This window comes from Balaenoptera physalus, assembly GCF_965194825.1.
Source record: "Balaenoptera physalus genome assembly, chromosome: 2".
Classification (NCBI taxonomy): domain Eukaryota; kingdom Metazoa; phylum Chordata; class Mammalia; order Artiodactyla; family Balaenopteridae; genus Balaenoptera; species Balaenoptera physalus.
The window spans coordinates 121,910,640-121,933,875 of record NC_138883.1 but is presented as its reverse complement, the minus strand read 5'-3'; the positions used below and the strand labels follow the sequence as shown (position 1 = coordinate 121,933,875).

Genomic DNA, 23,236 nt, shown 5'->3' with positions numbered 1-23,236 from the left:
TCCATCTCCTAGAGTAATGGAAACAAAAGCAAAAATAAACAAATGGAACCTAATTAAACTTAAAAGCTTTTACACAGCAAAGGAAACCAGAAACAAAATGAAAAGACAACTTACAGAATGGGAGAAAATATTTGCAAACGACACAACCAACAAGAGATTAACTTCCAAAATATACAAACAGCTTACACAGCTCAATATTTAAAAACAAAAAACAAACAAAAAAAACCCCAACACAACCAAAAAAATGGGCAGAAGACCTAAATACGACATTTCTCCAAAGAAGACATACAGATGGCCAACAGGCACGTGAAAAGATGCTCAACATTGCTAATTATTAGAGCAAGGCAAATCAAAACTACAATGAGGTATCACCTCACACCAGTCAGAATGGCCATCAACAAAAAGTCTACAAACAATAAATGCTGGAGAGGGTGTGGAGAAAAGTGAACCCTCTTGCACTGTTGATGGGAATGTAAATTGGTACAGCCATTATGGGGAACAGTATGCAGGTTCCTTCAAAGACTAAAAATAGAGTTACCATATGATCCAGCAATCCCCCTCCTGGGCATATATCCAGAAAAGACGAAAACTCTAATTTGAAAAGATACATGCACCTCAATGTCCACTGCAGCACTATTTACAATAGCCAAGACATGGAAGCAACCTAAATGCCTGTCAACAGATGAATGGTTAAAGAAGAGATGGTACATATATACAATGGAATATTACTCAGCCATAAAAAAGAATGAAACACTGCCATTTGCAGCAACATGCTTGGACCTAGAGATTATCATACTAACTGAAGTAAATCAGACAGAGAAAGACAAATATCATATGATATCATTTATATGTGGAATCGAAGAAACTGACATAAATGAACTTACCTGTGAAATAGAAACAGACTCACAGACATAGAAAGCAAACTTATGGTAAGCAAATTTATGGTTACAAAGGGGGAAGGGGATGGGGAGGGTTAAATTAGGAGTTTGGGATTAACATATACACACTACTATATATAAAATAAACAACAAGGACCTACTATATAGCACAGGGAACTATATTCAATATCTTGTAATAACCTATAATAGAAAAGAATCTGAAAAAGAATATATAACTGAATCACTCTGCTGTATACCTGAAACTAACATAACATTGTAAATCAACTATACTTCAATTAAAAATAACCTAGGGATAAAACTACAATGTCTATGATGAAAATACACTAGATGGGATTTATAGCAGATGAGATATTGCAGAAGGAAAGATTAGTGAACTTGATGACAGTGCAATAGAAACTATCCAAAATAAAACAGAGAGAAGAAAGACGAAGGAAGAATCAACGAGCCATGGGGCAATGTTAAGCATGTAATAATGTCAACTGATGTTCAACAAGGGTCCCAAGAAATTCAATGGGGAAAAGATAGTCTTTTCAAAAAGTGGTACTACAACTGGTTATCTGTATGGGAAAAAATGAACTTCAACCCTTACTTCACATAATACATAAAAATTAACTTAAAATATATAAATGAGTAAGAATTAAAACCATTAAGCTTCTGGAAGAAAACAGGGAAGAAAATATTTGTGACATTGGGTTAAGCAAAGATTTCCTACACAGAACACAAAAAGCACAATCTGTAACAGATTAAAATGATAAAAGAACTTTATCAAGATTTAAAAGTTCTTCTTTGAAAAATATTTGCAAAACCTATATCTGACAAAAGGCTTGTATTCAGAAAATATAAAGAACTCTTACAACTCAATAATAAGAGAATAAACAATTCAAAGTGGGTGAAGGACTTGAATAGTCATTTCTCCAAAGATATACAGATGGCCAACAAGTACATGAAAAGATACTCAACGTTATTAATTATCAGGGAAATGTAACTTAAAACCAAAATGAACCACACCCACCACAATGGCTAAAGTTAAAAACACCAGCAATACCAAGTGTCGGGAAGGATGTGGAGCAACTGCAACAGTCATGTACCGCTAATGGGAACACAGAATGGTGCAGCCACCTGGAGGACAGTAGGGCAGTATGTTATCAAGTTGAATATACACTTAACTAAACAGCTCAGCAATCCCAATCCCACATATTTACCCAAAAGAAATGAAAACATGTCTACATGTAGGATTTGGACGTGAATACTCAGAGCAAGCATTATTCATAACAGCCATGAACTGGATATCAACCAAAGGTCTGTCAACTGGTGAATGGAAAACCAAATTGTGATATATCCATACTTACTGCATACTATTCAGGAATAAAAAAGGAATGAGATATGAAAACACTCAACAAAATAAATGAGTCTCAAAAAGATGATGCTAAATGAAAGAAGACATACAAATACAATATGATTCCATATATATGAAATTCTTAAAAATTTCATGCAAAGGGGCATGAGGGAACTTTGTAGGGTGGTGGAAATGCTCTATATCTTGATTATGGAGGTGTTTACATGACTATGTATAATCTCTAAACTCCATCAGCCTGTACACCTAACATAGATAAATTATACTTCAGTAAGGTTATTAAAATAAAGAAACAGGGACTTCCCTGGTGGTGCAGTGGATAAGACTCCATGCTCCCAATGCAGGGAGCCCAGGTTCAATCCTTGGTCAGAGAACTAGATCCTGCATGCATGCCGCAACTAAGAGTTCGCATGCCACAACTAAGGAGCCCATGAGCCACAACTAAGGAGCCCACGTGCTGCAACTAAGGAGCCCATGAGCTGCAACTAAGGAGCCCACGTGCTGCAACTAAGGAACCAGCGAGCCAAAACTAAGGAGCCCACATGCTGCAACTAAGACCCAGTGCAACCAAATAAATAAGAAAATATTTAAAAATAAAGAAAAACAAATAAAGAAGAGGAAGAAATGTGCATCATTTGGAGTTTCCTGAGGTAGATTAAAGGTAGGGGATGAAAAGGTAGCTTCATCTCTAGTGTGAATCAGATGACATTCTCATGTAAAATAGTCATTTTCAGTGTTTTATGTTTTTGAAAGCATGATTTTTTTTTGCTTTATTTGAATTTCATTAAAGTGTTTTAAGAATTTAGAAGAATGCAGAGAAATTATCTAAAACATTTATGTTCCCATCACTCTAATTGTTTTAACAAGGAGTCCCCAGGAACCTGGCAACTATACCTGCTTATATGTTTACACCTGATAAAAGTTTTCTTATGGTTTATTTACTGGGACCAAGAGTGAACTGGCAAACAAACAATGTAGAGCTTGTTACAGGTACTGTTTATTTCCTAAGTCTCTTCTAGTGCCTGGCAACCGGGCTACACATCTTCCCAGAGAACTGCATAGAGGAATGCTAGTAAAATCCCCACTATAACCCAATGAGCAATGTTGAAGTAAAGTCTGATTTTATAAAAATTACAGAATTGTGGAGAAAGCTATTTCAAAATAGTTGCTCAGGAAAAAAAGGAACTTTCACAAATGTTCCATATACTTTTGCTCATTTCTTTGATACAATTAGCTGAGTACACTGGACCCACTACACTATAAAATTTCAGTTGCCCGGCTTATGGCCAGGGTCTCACAGCAGCCTTCACTCACATGTGGCATGTTACTACCATCACCATCGATTTGAGGAGTTAAATTCTCCTTGCCATTTGCCCGAGCCTTCAAACTGTGCTACTCAGCCCTGGTCCTTAAACGGTGGATACAGGAGGGAGGAATGAGAGAACAGGGAAGAACAGAACATGCCTGCGGAGAGAGAACAGCAACTTAAATGACTCAGAACTTCCACACGCCCTCCTTCTCCCCAACATGGTCTTGCCATCCCTGCGTTGTCACGAGGCCCACCTGCACAAATGCCATGCTCTCACCTGTGGCTGAGGGACTGAGCGTCGGTTGGGGGAGGTACCACCTGCCAAGCCTTAGGTGATGAAGAAACCAGATCAGGCTCAAAGCAAAAACCTCTTTAAGCTGAAACACTATAGAGCCAATCCCTGCTTTAGATCTTAGTGGTAAAACCCAATTCTGTGACTGTGCAACATGGGGGTCAGTAAAGTATACGCTTCTCAAACCACTCGTCCTATCCGCTCTAGTCAGCAGAGGCCTCTGCACTGACCAGGTGTCCTGCCTGTGCACTAATTAGAATTCACTGCCAGTTTAAACGGGGTTCTGCTGGCTGATGCTCGCGGCCCTTCTCATACAGTGCTTGCCCTTTAAAGAACCCAATGTCATCTGACAATCCTTTGAGAGAACTTCTGTGCCCTTCCAGGCACCGTGCTAGGTGCCTGCTGTTTTGTTCAATAAACACTCAGCTACTCTGATCTGAAATGAAAAGCAGGAGACCACCAGGCAGCCAAATGTCACCTTGACAGCTGCCGTGTTCAGGCTGAACTTCTAAAAACAAACACCAGCAACAACATTGTAAATCCTATTTCATTGTAAATACTCCAATGAAAATTTAAAAACAAACAAACAAACCAAATACCAGCAATCTATATAATTAATAAGAAAACCTGTTTCTAGGTTTACATATTTCAGTTCAATTTCTCTACATACAGTTTAAAATGTCCACCTAAAACAGTAATAATTTTTTCAACATTCATTTCAACTCTGATAATCAGCTAGAATTTTAGAAGTTGACAGAATGGCTGGAAAATGCCCCATCAAATCCTTCAAGAGCTCACAGCTCTACAAGCACCCTGCCCAGCCAAGTTTTGGCCTCTGCCACTACCTTGTACGTGTCAGGAAGACAGGGGCAGAAGGACAGCAGGCTACCTCCAGGGCAGCCTATCAGCTCCGTCCCTCCTAACTACAAGCCCTGTCAAGAGAAACAAAAAGTGGGGGCAGGGGGGCTCTGATTGGCAATAGCTACCCTAATAAAGATGATGCAGTATCTCCTCTCGCACAAATCAATTCTTCAGATAGATTCTCACAAGGACATGGAGACATATGTACAAGGATACCAGGACAATGTTATTTGAAATGATTAAAAAAAAAAAAAGGAGAAATAACCAAAAGGGACTTGCAGATGTGATTATATTAAGAGCTTGAGATGGGGAGATGATCCTGGATGATCTGAGAGGGCCCAAAATTTATCACGAGTGTCCTTACAAGAGAGAGGCAGAGCAAGATATCACTATAAGAAGAGGAGCAAGTGCCGTGACTGGGGAGGCAGATTGGAGTGAGGTGGCCACGGGCCGAGGAATGCTGGCAGCCACCAGGAGCTGGAAGAGGCCAGGGACGCGTTCCCACCTGGAGCCTCCAGAAGGAACCAGCCCAGCTGACACCTTCACTTTAGCCCAGTGAGACTGATTTGGACTTCCGGCCTCCAGAACTCTAAGAGAATGAATTTATGTTGTTTTAACCCACCAAGTTTATGGTAATTTGTTACAGCAGCCAGAGCAAATGAACACAACCACCCTCCAATAAGCTATTGCCCTTTGAACCATGGGCTTTGCAAGACTACTTTTTGTTACAGTCCGTATTTCAACAGGCATTCAAGTTTGGAGCATTATGTCTAAAGTTAAAATATATTTATTGTTGACATAATGGGAAAGAAGTGTCATCAGAAAGGACCTTTCCAGGGGCTTCCCTGGTGGTCCAGTGGGTAAGACTCTGCACTCCCAATGCAGGGGGCTCGGGTTCGATCCCTGGTTGGGGAACTAGATCCCACATGCATGCCACAACTAAGAAGTCCTCATGCCGCAACTAAAGATCCCTCATGCCACAACGAAGATCCCGTGTGCTGCAACTAAGACCCGGGGCAGCCTTAATAAATAAATAAATATTTTTTTTAAAAAAAGAAAGAAAGGCTCTTTCCAAAATATCCTATACATTTAATGTGGATAATGAGTCCACCTATTCTAAAGAACACACATCTAATAAAATGTGCACTGCCTCAAAAGAAAAAAAAAAAAAAAGAATCAAAGTAAAACTAATCTCATCATAGAATTTCCAGGCAGGTACAGCTCTACCGGCTTCCTGTTGCCCAAAGGACAGACACTACCCCATCCCTTCACCCTGGGCCTCCCGGCCTCTTCAGCAACTGTTTGATCATCACCTCCACCCAGCACCCTAAGCTCCCAGCACATGAATTTGTGAACTCATGAAACCCTGTTCTGACTTCCATACCTTTGCTTAGGTGAGTCTCTGTACTTACCTTTCCCTTTGGCAGGTCTCACCTCATAATTCAAGTCCTAAGTTAAAACTCATCCTCCATGGCACAGCCTGCCCTCCCCAACCTTCTCCCCGACCACCCCACTCAGTGCACCCGGGGAGGCGTGACCTGCTGGGTTCAGCCCTCAACCACACCCTACAGTGCCTTATGGCAGGACTCCTTACCTGCCTGTCTGTCTCCCCTGAGGACTGTAAGTACCTCAAAGGCAGGGAGGGACTACCTCTTAACCAATGGTGCACCCAGGCCACAGAGGAGGGGGGAGGGGAAGATGCAAAGATGACTGGGGGGGAGGGGGGGTGCCAGGCCACACAACCAGAGGCAGCCTTCCAAGCAGTGCTTCTCAAACTATGGGTGACAACCCATTAGCGGGCCAGGAGATAGAATTAAAGAGCCATGAAATCAATTTCAAGGGTCATGATGGGAATTTTTTTAATACATTGGAAGAGAAAGTAGTACTCAGCTTTACTAGATATAACAGTTAAAATTGTATGAAATTTCTGTTTCAGTTTTGTGTGCTTACAAACAGTATACATTTATGTATGAATGTATATTATTTGCTGTGGATTCCCAGTCAAGAAGGTGAACAACACTTCATTAGAAGGAAACCCCTTCCCAGGAGGCCAAATAGAAAAGACAGCACCCACGGAACTGCAGCCCCTGGCAGGAGGGGGTGGACAGTGTCACCCGCACGTGTGCACAGGGTGAGGACAGACAAACCCCGAGCAGCGGGAACAGAGTGTTTCTGCCCTGGGAAGGGTACTGAGCCCTTCACGCATCATTCCTTCCTCAAGCAGGCTCCAGACACACACCACATGCCAAGTACCATGTGAGGTGCTGGGGATACACCCAGCCAGGACAGACAGGGTCCCTGCCCCCCCCATGGAGCCCCCAGCCCCACCAGGGAGGTGGACCACAGACAAGAATGCAAAGAAACAGAATAATGCCAAGTGGTAGTAAGGGCTGTGAAGGAAAAGCACGGGGGTGGGCGGAACGAGGCTCCCCTGAAGGGTGACCGGGAGTCACCAGGAGGAGAGAGCCCTCCCAGCAAAAGGTCAGCCTGACCAGGGCCTGTAGGGAAGACAGTGCGTTTGAAGAACTGAAAGAGGCCAAGCAGGCCTGAGACAAGGGAGATGAGCCCACTGGCCCTCTAATGCCACGTTCAGCAGTGTAGCCTGCGGCCTAAGGCAATGAGACGCCTCCGGGAAGGCTTGAACTAGTGGCAAGAACTGATTCGGGTCACTGAGAGTATAGGGCCCCTGCCATAGGTGGGCCCAGGACCGGCACAGTACAGCGTGCAGGCAGCTTCCCCTTCCCAGCCCCAACTCTAAATACAATGGCAGACGTGGGCCAACTACTCCCTCCCTCGGTGGCCCAGAACAAGGCACCAAAGTTCTCTGAGCCTGTTTCCCATGCTGACTAGGACACCCACACATCCCAGCCAGGGTTATAAGCCAAAGCCATCGCTCCTCTCACCACTGCAGCAATTTTCATGGAGTGGTGTCACGCAACCGTGGCCCTTCTGATTCGTGGGCCCCCAGACGTGCGCGGCCAGTGGAGGTGGAGAGGACTGCTGGGACAGAGCTGCTGAGCATGACCCTTGCTCCCCAAGGGGCTGTCGGAGAGGACTGGGCGCTAATGCAGCAAGGCGCAGAAAGCCCAGCCAACTCCCGCAATCACTGAAACTCTGCCAGCCAGGAAGCCGGTCACCTTCCTTCATGCTTCCCTCTCCAGAAGGCTTGGCTTTAAAACATCAGCGTGGGGCAGTAGCATGGTGACTAAATTCTGTCTTGGTATAGTCAGAGCTGTGCCTTACAAGGAAAACCACAAATAAATACCATGTTACAGTTACTGGGCATGAACGACTTCCCCAAATTCACCAACTATCTGCCTGCTTTGGTCTGGGCCACACCCTCTGCTACAAACTGGGGATGAGCCACCAGGCATGGTCCTAGCCAGCCAAACCAGAACAGTCTCCTGAGAACGCCAGCCATGTACACAGATAAATATACCTGGCCTGAGGGGTCAAGAGGGAAACAAAAGACAAAGGGTCAGAGCAGGTCAGCGGCTAGCAGAAGACCTATCAGAGGCAAGCCAGAAGGATAAGCACACCTTCCCAGTCACCCCGGTCTTCACGCCCATCCTCCAGAAAGGCACCCTCTACTTTACTTATGGATAATAAAGTAAAGATCCACTTCACTTACTGGCTCAACGGAGGCAGGGTAACAACAGTGGCAGCAATACCAACAGGACTGGATCGTGTGACCACTTTTTACTGAGCACTTACAATGAGTTAGACACTGAGCTAGGCAGTTCTTATTTATAACCTTAACACACCCACCCACTGGGGAAGGGCATTCACACACACACACACACACACACACACACACACACGCGCCAATTTATACTAATGGAGAATATAAAGCTCAGAGAAGTTAAGTTACTGGCTCAACATCACACAGCTAATGAGTAGCAGGGCTGTGATTCCAAAACCCAGGCTGACTACGAACAGCACTAGCCACGGCGTGACCCCACTCCTGAGCAGAGGGAGAGCTGGACCCTGGGAGCTGCTGGCCACATGTCAGGCACGGCTGAGCACCTGGCCATGGACTCGCAGTCCAGGCCCACAGAACCACAGGGCAATGCTCACTGCCATCACCCAACCTGCAGCACTGCTGCAGCCTAAGCACACCTCCCACGCCTACCCATCCTGTTCAAACTCTGCACGGGCTCCAGGGCACACACTCCCACTCCCACCCCCAAGCATGCACACTCACACATGGACCAGCCAGAACTGCACATGAGAGCTTTCACCTGAATTCTTTTACCTGAAGTGATCTGGACTGTTAGTAGATTAATGAAAACGTTGGTTAAAGCGGGAAACCATTTAACAGTAACTTAAAACAGACACATGTACCTATAAAGGCACAAGTAAGTGCGCGCTGGTGTGCCATCCTCCTGATGTAGGCCAGCCAAGGCTTCTTCTTGAGTCTGAGGCTATTGACCACAGTTCCCTGGTATCTTTTTTGGGTAAATCACACCCATAAGACATCATCTAACTTTCGCAAATTTGTTTTGCTTCTTTTTAAAAAGTAGAATGGGGATTTACAGTTGTGAAACAATCTAAGTATAGAATCTTTATACGTTTTGAACAATTTTTTTTCTCCTATCTTTCACAACTGTGCCACCCACATCCTGGCAATTTTTTAGTGACTCACCTATATCAAATTTCCCCCAAGCGTTCAACTTACTTTTCACAGAAAAAACGTTTCATTTTAATATGTTATGGGCTTACTAAGTATTTCACTGAATTATGTAATTACAAGAACAAGTAAAACTAGTTAGGAACAAAGCCAGCCGACTATTGGTAAGTTTGCAGGTGGCTGGTGGGAGCAGAGGCACAGGGTGCCCTGCAGTAGCCCATTAGTCTCGTGCGGTCATTGCGGTCCACAGCTCTATAGAGGGAATTTAGAATGTCAGTTAAACAGGGGAGCTGGAGGAATGGAAGCTGGTTAAGAGAGTTTCAACTGTATTGATAAACACAATAAAAGCACAGCAGACAAGCATTCAATTATCCCTTAAGGGGCTTCCCTGGAGGCGCAGTGGTTAAGAATCCGCCTGCCAATGCAGGGGACACGGGTTTGAGCCCTGGTCCAGGAAGATCCCACGTGCCACAGAGCAGCTAAGCCCATGCACCACAACTACGAAGCCTGCCCTCTAGAACCCGTGAGCCACACTATTGAGCCTGTGAGCCACAACTACTGAGCCCACGCACCTAGAGCCCATGCTCCGCAACAAGAGAAGCCACTGCAATGAGAAGCCCGCTCGCCACAACTAGAGTAGCCCGTGCGCAGCAACGAAGACCCAATGCAGCCAAAAATAAAATAAATTAATTAAAAAAAAAAACTTAAACAAAAAATTATCCCTTAAGCCACTTTAATTAAAACACCATTTTAAATTTATATAAAATATATGTAATTTTTGAGCCATGAATTTATAATATAGAAATATTGTTTTAATACTTCTATGATCATTAAAATCTCTCTACACACCTAAAGCATCTTATTTAAACCTTCGTTAAACACGCCGTAAGTAAAAAAAAGAAAACAAAAACCATAAACACCTAAGATCCCTATGCCAATCAATAAACATCAGGGTTTCTACAGGAAGTGGCCCCCTGGACCTCCGTGGAGAATGGCTTTGCCATGAGCTGTGTCTCCCCCAAAAATGCCAACAACTAGCTCTCATCTAGTACCTAGTGAGGGTCAGCTTAAGTTGTCATCATCATGTTGATCTCCTGAAGTATATGTGGTTATTACCCCCATTTTACAAATGAAAGTTAAGTCATTTGCCTGAGTTATCCAGCTTTTAAGTTGTAGATCTGGGAATTGAACTCAGCTGTCTGGCTCTTAATCACTGGGCTACAGTGGGAAGGCACAGCTGACAGAAGATAACTCCAAGTGACCTTTAACCCTGAAAGTGAACAGTCAGTTGTTACAAGTAAAGGTGACACGTGCTCACTTTCCTAGGCTGGACACACTCCATAATCAGAAAGCCGCCAGTGTTACAGGTCTGTCTCCCCCCGTTTCCATTATCTAACTTTGAGGGCAGATGAGGCTAGTTAGGCATGAAAATCTGGCAAATCGACAGTTTTCCGAATATGTTCTTACAATGAGAGGTGGAAGGAACACCGGGCTCCAATCAAGGCACCCAAGGTGCCTTTCAGATCTGCCATACACCTGCTATGTGTCTTGAGCAAGTCACTTTACTGATAGGGACAGAGTAAAGGGACAAAGTAGGTGATTAAATAGTTAATTCCACTAAGGGAACGTAAGTAAAGAAAAAAGTATGGGAGATCCCTGTAAGTTAAAGATCACTCAAGAAAGCAGGCCTGCCTAGCAACAAAGCCAAGCAGGCTTGCTTTGCAACAAAACCATGCAACAGAAGCATGAGACATGTCCCAAAACAATAAAACAATGGTGGAATGATACCCACATCCTGCCCTGTGATGTCAGTAAGTTAATGACCCCTAGGACGTGCTCTGCACACATAAAAAGCAATAATTTGGGAAAAGTGACATTTCAAAGTGAAAGACCCTCATTATACTGAGACCTGAAATAATTTTTCCATAGCACCATGACAGTCCTGGATGGGCCATATAGGGTCAAAAACTCCCCCTCCCAACATGTCGGAGGAGTTAATGATGGAAGACTCAAAGAGTGAGGAAGAAGATGGTCTTTTCCCCCTCCCCTCTTTTCCTTTGATTATAAAACTAAGTTCTTGGGGAGGCACCCTCTTGCCCACCCGCTTGTAAACCTCACAAGTGTCCTATTCTAATAAACCACTTCTTATCTATCACTTTGCCTCTCACAGAATTCTTCCTGTGCTGAGACATAAAGAACTGGAGCTCCTCAGAGCCCCCCACCAAGACACATTTCTGTGGTTTCATTACCTCTCTTAAGCCTCAGCTTCTCAACCTGTAAAAGAAAGGGAGAACCTCTTGGTGGCTTTCTAACATGTTTAGGAGCATAGAACCCTTTAAGGAGAAGTCCAACAGGTTGAAATCAATGAAAGCAGTGCTGCTCTAGGGGCAGGCACCCAGGGAGCCAGCCCCACCTTGCCTCCTCCCTCCCACCTTACCTTCGGTACCGGCTGGCAAAGGACTGAATCAGATGACATGGGGCACCCCGAGCAGAAGGGCACACCATGAGTGAAGGTCCTGGGTGAGGAGCAAGGTATGGAATGGCCGGAACACAGCAGCTCAGGGAGTGAGAATATGGGGAAACAGTGACCAGGGAACAAGCCACTTCTTGGATCCATAAGAGAAGGGAGGACACAGGGCAAACTGCTATCCCCAGTACTGGAAGGACAGGCCAATACAGGGAGTCGCAGCTTCCTAGAGCACAGAGTCACCTAAGGAACCAGTGCCGGGGTAGGAAAACTCACCGTAATTGATGACTTGCTGGAGGCTCAGTACAGACAACTGTGAGTTAAAAACTCCAGGGGGCCTGTCATAGGGGTCCCCACAATATTGTGAGAGTTACCTCCAGGAGCTCGACCAGGTTCCCACAGTGAATACCAGAGAAAAATTCCCTCTGGCTTCTGGCAGGGAGAGGGGAAAAGAAATAATTTTTAAATACTCCAGAGTACTCTGTTCTTAACAAGGCCTGCCTTCCAGGAAAACTATTAACCAGAGCCTAACCTGGGTATTATCAGAGCCTAACTGACCTGTGGGAAGGGGAATACTCAACTCCAGCCCATTCTAGCCATCCTGCCCCACCTAAGGGAGGAATAAAAACACAGAGAAACACTTGCGAAGTTCAAACTCCAGAGGCACAAGCTCACTAAAAGACTGAGCCCTCATCATAGGACTACACAACACTTCCTCACCTCCCACACCTCATCACCATATTACTAAAAGCCTATTTACAGCAGTTACCTTTTACCTAGAACATCATGTTCAGCTACCAACAAAAAATTACAAGGCATACCAAAAGGCAAAAACCTCCACAGTTTGAAGAGACAAGCGAGCATCAGAACCAGACATGGCAGGGATGTTGGAAGTATCAGGTGGGAAATTTAAAATAACTATGATTAATATGCTCAGGGCCCTGATGGATAAGGTAGACTGCATGCAAGAACAGATGGGCAGTGTAAGCAGAGATGGAAATTCTAAGAAAGAACCAAAAAGAAATGCTAGAGATAAAAAAAACACTGCAAAAAAAATGAAGGATGCCTTTGACAGGCTTATTAGTAGACTGGACACAGCTGAGTAAAGTATCTCTGAGCATACAGATATCTCAATAGAATCCTCCAAAACTAAAAGGCAAAGAGAACAAAGACTGGAAAAAGAAAAAAAAGGAAAGAAAAAAGAACAGAATATCTGAGGACTATGGGACAACCACAAAAGGTGTAACATATGCATAAAGGGAATATCAGAAGTAGAAGAAAGAGAGGGGAAAAGAAGAAATATTTGAAACAATAATGATGGATTATTTCCCCAAATTAACCTCAGACACCAAACCACAGCTCCAGCAAGCTCAGAGAACACCAAGCAGGATAAATGCCAAAAAGCCCATACCTTGGCATACCATTTTCAAATTACAGAAAATCAAAGATAAAAAATTCTGAAAGAACTACCTTACCTATAGAGGAACAAAGATAATTACATCTGACCTCTCCTCAGAAACCATGCAAATAATAGTAGACTGAAATACGTAAAGTGTTGAGAGAAAAAAAATCCCACCAACTTAGAATTCTGTAAACTGTGAAATTATCCTTCAAATGTAAAGGAGAATAAAAAAAATAAAGACTTTCTCAGACCAAAAAAAAAAAAAAAAATTGAAGGAATCTGTTGCTAGTAGATTTGCCTTGCAAGAAGTATTAAGTTCTTTAGAGAGAAGAAAAATAATATAGGTCAGAAACTCAGATCTAACATAAAGAAAGGAAGATTATTGAAGAAGGAATAAGTGAAAGTAAAATAAAAACTTTTATTTTTCTTATTCTAATTGATCTAATAGGTAACAGTATGTTCAAAATAATAATACCAACAATGTACACTTATGTATACATGTTATGTATGGTATACTGATGTACATTTTATATATGTGCAAGCTTATATTATGCATATATTATGTATGCTTATGTATACATATTATGTATATATGTGCTATGTATGCTTTATATATACGTGAAATGAATAACAGCAATGATATAAGGGTCTAGAGGAGGATATTAGGATTATTTTGTTGTTATAAGGTACTCACACAACCTGTGAAGTGGATAGCGTTATTTCAAAGTGGAGTTGGATTAGTTGTAAATGCATATTGGAAACTCTAGGGCAACCACTAAAAAAGTTAAAAAAAAAAGAAAAAAAAAGTATAACTGATATGCCAAGAAAGGAGAGAAAATGGAATCATATAAAATGCTCAATTAAAACCACAAAAGGCAGTTAAGAGAGTGGAAGACAAAAATAGCAATAAAGAACAAGGACAACAAATAGAAAACAGTAACAAATACAGTACATATTAATCCAACTATATCAATAATCACTTTGAATGTCAATGGTGTAAATGTACCAATTAAAAGACAGAAATTGTCAGAATGGATCAAAAATCAGCACACAACTATATGTTGTCTACAAGAAACCCACTTTTAAATAAAGACACAAATAAAGTAAATAGAGAAAAATATATTGTGCTAACACTAATCAAAAGAAAGCAGGAGAGCTATATTAAATTCACATAGAGTAGACTTCAAAGTAAGGGAAGTTATCAGGGATAAAGAAGGGCATGACATAATGATAAAGCAGTCAATCCTCCAAGAAGACATAACAATTCTTAATGTGTATGTGCCTAACAACAGAGCATCAAACTATGTGAGGCAAAAACTGATAGAACTGAAAGGAGAAATAGATGAATCCACTATCATAGATGGAGACTTCAACACCCCTCTATCCAAAATAGACAAATCCAGCAGGCAAAAAATCAATAAGGACACAGTCAAACTCAACACCATCAATCAACTTGATGTGAATGATATCTATAAATTACTTCATCCAACAAGAGCAGAATATACATTTTCCTCACATGGACCATTCATCAAGACAAACCACATTCCGGGCCATAAAACACACCTTAACAAATTTAAAGAACAGAAATCATACAACATCTGCTTTCAGACCACAGTGGAATTAAACCAGAAATCAGTAACAGAAGGTAATAGGAAAATCCCCAAGTATGCAGAGATTAAACAACACATTTCCAACTAACAGGAGTCAAAGAAGACATCTCAAGAGAAATTTTAAAATATTCTGAACTACATGAAAACATAAATTTTCAAAATCTGTGAGATGCAGCAAAAGCAGAGCTTAGAGGGAAATTTATAGCATTGAATGCATATAATAGAAAAGAAAAAAGATCTAAAATTAATAATCCAAGTTTCTACCATAGGATACTAGAAAAAGAAGAGCAAATTAAATCCAAAGTAAGCAGAAGAAAATAAATAATAAGAAGTAGAGCAGAAATCAATAAAATTGAAAACAGGAAATCAATACAGAAAAAAATGAAAGCAGAGACTTATCTGGTGGTCCAGTGCTTAAGAATCCGTCTTGCAATGCAGGGGATGCCAGTTCGATCCCTGGTCAGGGAACTAAGATCCCACATGCCGTGGGGCAACTAAGCCTGTGCACCTCAACTACTGAGCCCACACACCACAACTAAAGAGCCCACATGCCACAACTACTGAGCCCACACGCCACAACTAAAGAGCCCACATGCCACAACTACAGAGCCCACATGCTCTGGAGTCCGCAGGCCACAACTAGAGAGAAGCCTGCATGGCACAGCTAGAGAGAAGCCCGCACACCGCAACGAAGAGCCCGTGCACCACAACGAAAGATCCCTACTGCCGCAACTAAGACACAACGCAGCCAAAAAATAAATTAAATAAATGTTAAAAAAAAAACATGAAACCAAAGCTGGTTCTTTGAAAAGATCAACCAGTGTGATAAGCCTCTAGCCAGACTAACTAAGGAAAAAAGAAATAACACTAATCACTAATATTGGAGATTAAAGAGGGAAAATCACTACAGATTTCCATGGAAATTAAAAGGATACGCAAGAAATACAACGAACAACTCTATGCCCATAAATCTGATAACTTAGATGAAATGGACCAATCCCTTGAAAGACACAATCTGCCAAAACTCACACAAGAAGAAATAAAAGATCTGAATAGGCCTATATCTATTTTTAAAATGGAATCAATAATAACCTTCCAAAACAGAAAGTACAGGCTCAAATGGGTTCATTGATGAATTCTACCAAACACTAAAGAAAGAAATTATCCTAATCTTTAAAATATTTATTTATTTATTTGGCTGCACCGGGTCCTAGTTGCAGTACACGGGATCTTCGTTGCCATGTACGGCACTGTTAGTGGCGGCATGCAGGATCTTTTAGTTGTGGCATGCAGGATCTTTAGCTGTGGTGTACAGCATCTAGTTTCCTGACCAGGGATCGAACCTGGGCCCCTGCACTGGGAGCGCAGAGTCTTAACCACTGGACTACCAGGGAAGTCCCAGGAAGTTATATTAATTAACTACAATCTCTTTCAGAGGATAGAAGCAGAGAGAATACTTGCTAACTCATTCTATGAGAGCAGCATTCCCCTAATGGCAAACCAAAACAAGAATAAAAAAAGAAACTACAGACCAATGTCGCTTATGAACACAGATACAAAAATCCTCAACAAAATATTAGCAAATCAAATTCAAAAATGTATAAAAAAACTATACCTCACAACAAAGTGAGATTTATCCAAGGTATGCAAGACTCATTCAACATTCTAAAATCAATTATTGGAGGCTTCCCCGGTGGCGCAGTGGTTAAGAGTCTGCCTGCCAATGCAGGGGACATGGGTTCAAGCCCTGGTCCAAGAAGATCCCACATGCTGCGGAGCAACTAAGCCCATGTACCACAACTACTGAGCTTGCGCTCTAGAGCCCACGAGCCACAACTACTGAGCCCATGTGCCGCATCTACTCAAGCCCCTGTGCTCTAGAGCCTGTGCTCCGCAACAAGAGAAGCCACCACAATGAGAAGCCCGTGCACCGCAACGAAGAGTAGCCCCTGTTCGCCGCAACTAGAGAAAGCCCACGCGCAGCAACGAAGACCCAACACAGCCAAAAATAATAAATAAATAAAAATAAATAAATTTTAAAAATAAAAAATAAAATCAATTATTGTAATTCATCACATCACTGACTAGAAAAGGAAAATCACATAATCATATCAACAGATGCAGAAAATGCATCTGACAAAATCCAACACCCATTCATGATAAAAACTCTCAGTAAACTAGGAATAGAGGGAACTTTCTCAACCTGATGAAGACTATCTACAAAAAGCCTACAGCTAACATCATACTTAATGGTAAGAAACCTGAAGCATTTCCACTAAGATCAGGTACAAGGCAACAATGTCCCCTCTCACCACTCCTTTTCAACTCTGTACTGGAAGTCCTTGCTAATGCAATAAGGCAAAGAAAAGAAATTAAAAATATTGGGAAGGAAGACATAAAATTGTTCATAGATGACACAACCATCTATGTAGAAAATCTGAAAGAGTTAACCAAAAAACTCTTGGAACTAATAAGTGATTACAGCAAGGTTGTACAATATAAGATTAATATACAAAATTCAACTGTTTTCCTATATACCAACAGTGAACAAGTGGAATTTGAAATTAAAAACACCATATCATTTACAATAGCACCCCAGAAAGCAAAGTACTTAAGTATAAATCTAAGTGTATATATATATATATATATATATATATACATACATGTATGAGGAAAACCACAAAACTCTGATGAATGAAATCAGAGAAGAACAGAATAAATGGAGAGATATTCCACACTCATGAATAGAAAGACTCAACATTGTCAGTTCGTCCCAATTTTATCTATAGATTCAATGCAACCCCAATCAAAATCCTAGCAAGTTATTTTGTGGTTATTGACAAACTGATTCTAAAGTTTACATGGAGAGGGGAAAGACCCAGAATATCCAACACAATACTGAAGAAGAACAAAGCTGGAAGACTGACACTATTCTACTTTGAGGCTTACTATAAAGCTATGGTAATCAAGCCAGTGTGGTATTGGCAAAAGAATAGACAGATACCTTAATGGAACATAACAGAGAATCCAGAAATAGAATCATATAAATACAGTCAACTGATCTTTGACAAAAAAGCAAAGACAATACAATGGAGCAAAGATAACCTCTTCAATAAACGGTGCTGGAACAACTAGACATCTACATGCAAAATAAAGGATCTAGACACAAACTTTATACACATCACAAAAATTCACTCAAAATGGATCATAGACATAAATGTAAAACTCAGAATTATAGAACTCCTACAAGTTAGCACAGAAGAAAACCTACACAACCTTGGGTATGGTGAAGGTATTAGATACAATACCAAAGACACAATCTTGAAAGAAATAATTATAAGCTGGACTTGATTAAAATTAAAAACTTCTGCTCTGTGAAAGGCAATATAAGAGAATTAAACGACTGCCACAGACTGTGAAAATATATTTACAAAAGACACATCTGATAAAGGACTGCTACCCAAAATATACAAAGAACTCTTAAAACTCAATAATAAGAAAACAAACAACCCAATTAAAAAATGGCCAAAGACCTTAACAGACACTCCACCTAAGAAGATACAGAGGTGGCAAATAAGCATATGAAAAATGCGTCACATCATATGTCATCATATGGCAAAAATCTGACAACACAAAATGCTGGCAAGGATGTGGAGCAACAGGAACTCTCATTCATTGCTGGTAGAAATGAAGGCAAAGTGGTACATTTCAGAAGACTGGCAGTTTCTTACGAAACTAAACATACTCTTACCATATGATCCAGCAATCGTGTTCCTTGGTATTTACTCAAAGAAGTCGAAAACTTATGTCCACATAAAACCTGCACACAGATATTTATAGCAGCTGTATTCACAGCAGCCAAACAGTGGGAAGAACCCAAATTTCCCTTAACTGAAGAATGGATAAACAAAATGTGGTATACCCACATAATGGAATCTTATTGCTCAATAAAAAGAAATGGGGACTTCCCTGGTGGCGCAGTGGTTAAGAATCCGCCTGCCAATGCAGGGGACACGGGTTCGAGCCCTGGTCTGGGAAGATCCCACATGCCATGGGGCAACTAAGCCCATGCGCCACAACTACTGAGCCTGCACTCTAGAGCCCGCGAGCCACAACTACTGAAGCCCACGTGCCTAGAGCCCGTGCTCCACAACAAGAGAAGCCAACACAATGAAAAGCCCGCGCACTGCAACGAAGAGTAGCCCCCACTCGCCACAACTAGAGGAAGTCCGCGCGCAGCAACGAAGACCCAACGCAGCTAAAAATAAATAAAATAAATTTATAACAACAAAAAAAAGAAATGAAGTACTAATACGTACTACAACATGGAGGAACCTTAAAAACATTATGCTCGGTGAAAGAAGCAAGACACAGAGGACCACACACTGTATGATATCATTTATATGAAGTATCCGAACAGGCAAATCCATTGACACAAAAAGTAGATTAGTGGTTACCAAGGGCCGGATAGCAAGAGGTTTGGGGGAAAGGGGAAGGGACTGCTAACGGGTACTGGGGTTTCTTTTTGGGGTAACGAAAATGTTCTAAAATTGATTGTGGTGATGCTCATTCAACTCTGCAGCCTGGGAGACTTGTGACCTTAGACAAGGACTCTTCCTGAGCCAACTGCTCTCTCTGTAAAATGTCAACCATATGACCCACCTCACAGAGTCAAGCAATTAAACCATGAGTGTGAAAGTGTTTCACAGCAACAGGCACGTAATAGGCATTCCATACAAGCTAAAAGAATAACGAAATATGCAAAAGTACCTTGTGGTAAATGCTTTCACAAATGTCAGGTGGTTTTATAATTTCATATATAAAATTATAACATACATTATCAGAAATAAGCCATTTTCAGTTTCACATGCTGCTTTCCAAAGACTCACTTGAGCTCAGTGCCCCACTGTTTCAAAGAGAAGTTAATGGAATTTGGATGCCCTGGGGCGGGCTGATTTGCAGCTTGCTCTCCCACCAGCTCTCCAGGGGCAGTTTCCACAGCTAGGACATTTCTGGCTTTTTCTGCAGAAGCATTTGGGTGCGGGTTAATTAAATCTGAAAGAAAGGCAAACAAGTGTCAGTTACTCAAAGTTTCCACAGGGAACTTGATATCCTACATAGTACACTGTCTTGATACACTATATAAAAATCTATATAGTATATATTATAGTATTTTTTTTTACATGGCCCCTTTACCTTTTATTTATTTATTTATTTATTTATTTATTTATTTATTTTTTGCTGTGTTGGGTCTTCGTTTCTGTGCGAGGGCTTTCTCTAGTTGTGGCAAGCGGGGGCCACTCTTCATCGCGGTGCGCGGGCCTCTCACTATTGCGGCCTCTCGTTGCGGAGCACAGGCTCCAGACGCGCAGGCTCAGTAATTGTGGCTCACGGGCCCAGCCGCTCCGCGGCACGTGGGATCTTCCCAGACCAGGGCTCGAACCCGTGTCCCCTGCATTGGCAGGCAGATTCTCAACCACTGAGCCACCAGGGAAGCCCTATTATATTTTTAACGTGTACTACATGAAAACACAATCTGTAGGCGTCTAGCGTGTTCTGCAACCATTTTCATCTAAAGTAGACCCATGGTCCTCAAAGGAAGGTGGTACATGCTTCAAACCACCAAGTTAACAGCATCGGCCCAGGGGAAGAAGAAGCTAGGGCTCCTCTCCGCTGTCCTGTAGATCAGTAAACCTGGTATAAAGCTGTGATCATGGTCCACTCACCTATACTGATAAGGAACAATTTCCAGGATAAACTGTTAGGTGAAAAAAGCAAAGTGCAGACCAGATTACACTAATGCCCTTTTCTGTGAGAAAGTGAGGGGAATAGAATATATACATACTTTCTGATCACCAATAGTGACACTGAAAAAATAAGTTTACATATAAAGGATAGCAGTTCAGTAAATTCATAGGCAAATGCATTGATGCTAAAACATGATCAAATTTCAGAATGTATCTTTAAAACGCAAGTGGTTGAGGGACTTCCCTGGGGGTCCAGTGGTTAAGACTTTGCCTTCCAATGCAGGGGGGTGTGGGTTCCATCCCTGGTCGGGGAGCTAAGATTCCACATGCCTCGTGGCCAAAAAACCAAAAAACATAAAAAAAGAGAAGCAATACTACAACAAATTCAATAAAGACTTTAAAAATGGTCCACATCAAAAAAATCTTAAAATAAAATAAAATGTAAATGTTTGAAATATTTAAGGTTGCAATGATATGATGCCCAGAATTTGCTTCACGATAACATTTTGGTGCTCGCTTCAGCAGCACATATACTAAAATTAGAACGATACAGAGAAGATTAGCATGGCCCCTGCGCAAGGATGACACGCAGATTCATGAAGCGTTCCATATTTTTAGATTGGGATTGACATATATACACTAATATGTATAAGATGGATAATAAGAACCTGCTGTATAAAAAAATAAAATAAAATTCAAAAACAAGAAAAAAGATAACAACATTTTGTTATTTAACAAATAAATAATATTTGCCTCAAATAACATGTTATTTGCTTCCAAATAACAAAATTAAGTGGGTAAATATATCAATGAAACAAGATGGGTCGTGAAATACTAATTGTTGAAACTACCTAATAAACATGTGGGTAATATTATGTTATGCTCTCCTTGCATATGCTTAAAATTTCCCATAAGACCCATAATAAAAACTTACTTTTCTAAAGTTTTGATAAAATGTATCCAACAATAAATACTTTGTATTCTTCCAAACGATATAATCTCTCTGAGAATATACATGTTTGTAAACAGAATTTAACATTGTTTTACAATAATCAATTTGATCTATACTCCCCTTGAATAAAGCATCCCTACATTGGCAATATCAACCATCACTCCTTCAGTGGACTGATGGAACGCTGGAACACTGATATCCAAGAAAAAAATTCCTTTCTAATCAGATGAGCACACAACCTGAGTTCACTTAGAACAGGTCACTGTGAAGGTCATCGAGCACTGGTAGAGAAGGCAGAGCACAGGGAATCCTGGGCTCAGGGGCCCTTGAAAATTGATGTTCCAAACGAGAACACCTTACGACGGGCTCACACTTTGTTGGCAGGTCACCAACTTGACCACAGTCAGCATGGGAAGGGCTCCGGGAACACACTGGGAAAAGTATGCTGGCTGTGACACGAAATGACCGCTGTGTATCCATGAGGGGAACTGGGGCCTGCCCAGGAGAGTCAACACCTGGCTCATAGTAGCATTCTAAGTAGAAAAAGCAAGAGGGTGTGTTGGGAGACAGAAGAACTACAGGCTTCACAATGGATTATAAGATTAAGTCAAGAAGGCCAGAAGTTACAAACTACCACTGGTTCCTGATTCTTGGTTCAAGTTACCACTGTGTATGAAGCACTAGGTGCTCAGGGTACAACAAAAAATGAGAGAGTTCCTGCCCTAAAGGAGAACACATCTAGGAGAAAGATATAAAATAATAAAATGTTAAGCTCCAAGTCACCACCAAATGCATTGAGTCCCTGGTATCCAGACTTTCCTCTGAGCCTTAGGGTCCAGGAGATGCCTTGGGGATTTTCAGAGGGAGAGAGGGAAGGGGTCCCACTCTCAGCTTCAACCACAGTGGTTCCTCTTTTCACTCTTTTATATCCTGGAGTTCCTCTTGAGATTTCATTTGGAAAAAAAGAGTTCCAATAAACAAACAAAAAATATGTTCAAACACCACTAACCGGGTCCAGTTTCCTCTACCTACTTTATTTGGCAGGAAACAGAAGCCCTGAGCTGGGGCCAGAAGGCAGTCACCTGCTCCTGCAGTGACAACAGCCTCATGGCGGGTGCAGTGACTTACCGGGTAGAGGCAGGCACCCGACATCTGTGAGTGTGTGTCGGTCATTGGGCACACGGGTGCACCGCCTCTATTTCAGACAAAGGTAAAGCCGACACCCAGGCTTCCCGGAGGCTGGTCTTTCGCAGACCCCTCACAGGCAAAGCATTACAACTCTAAACCAAACCAGGAAATAAACACAGCGCACTGCATCTGTTTCTGTTTCGAGCCGGGTCCAGCCCCTTCTTCCTGTGTGGGTTGGCAGCAAGGTGAGGAGCGGCCCCTCTGCGAGTGAGACTGTCAAGCGCTCTCGCATAGCCAAGCACCTGTTACCAGGACGCCCAGGCCTGGCAGCAGCCCTGGGCCCACACTGGAAATGGTCCCTGAGGAACTCAGGCCCTGGGGGTGGGGTGCAGAAAAGGGATCGGAGGCCAGGGAGGATGTTGGCAAAACAAACCGCTTCTAAAAGTCATCATTTGACGTGAAAAAGAAGCCATTTCCCAGTTTTAGCTATATTGTTTTGTCTGGTTTTTGGTTGTTAAAAGACCACGTGAGATTTCCTTAATTAAAAGCGGAGCTGCTGGCTTCCCCTCAATACGTGTCCTAACA

At 41.9% G+C, this 23,236-nt stretch overlaps 1 protein-coding gene across 6 annotated transcripts in view; it reads right to left on the bottom strand.

Annotated features, from left to right (window-relative positions):
* Positions 1-23,236, bottom strand: part of TBC1D2B (TBC1 domain family member 2B) — an 86,968-nt gene that overhangs the window by 36,732 nt on the left and 27,000 nt on the right. For all 6 annotated transcript variants that reach the window (XR_014260871.1, XR_014260872.1, XM_082450782.1 and 3 more), the window contains one exon: positions 19,714-19,879. Coding sequence is in view for 4 of the 6 variants with exons in the window: in XM_082450782.1 (XP_082306908.1) it covers positions 19,714-19,879 (166 nt within the window). In the remaining 2 variants the exon portion in view is untranslated. The remainder of the gene's footprint in view (positions 1-19,713; positions 19,880-23,236) is intronic.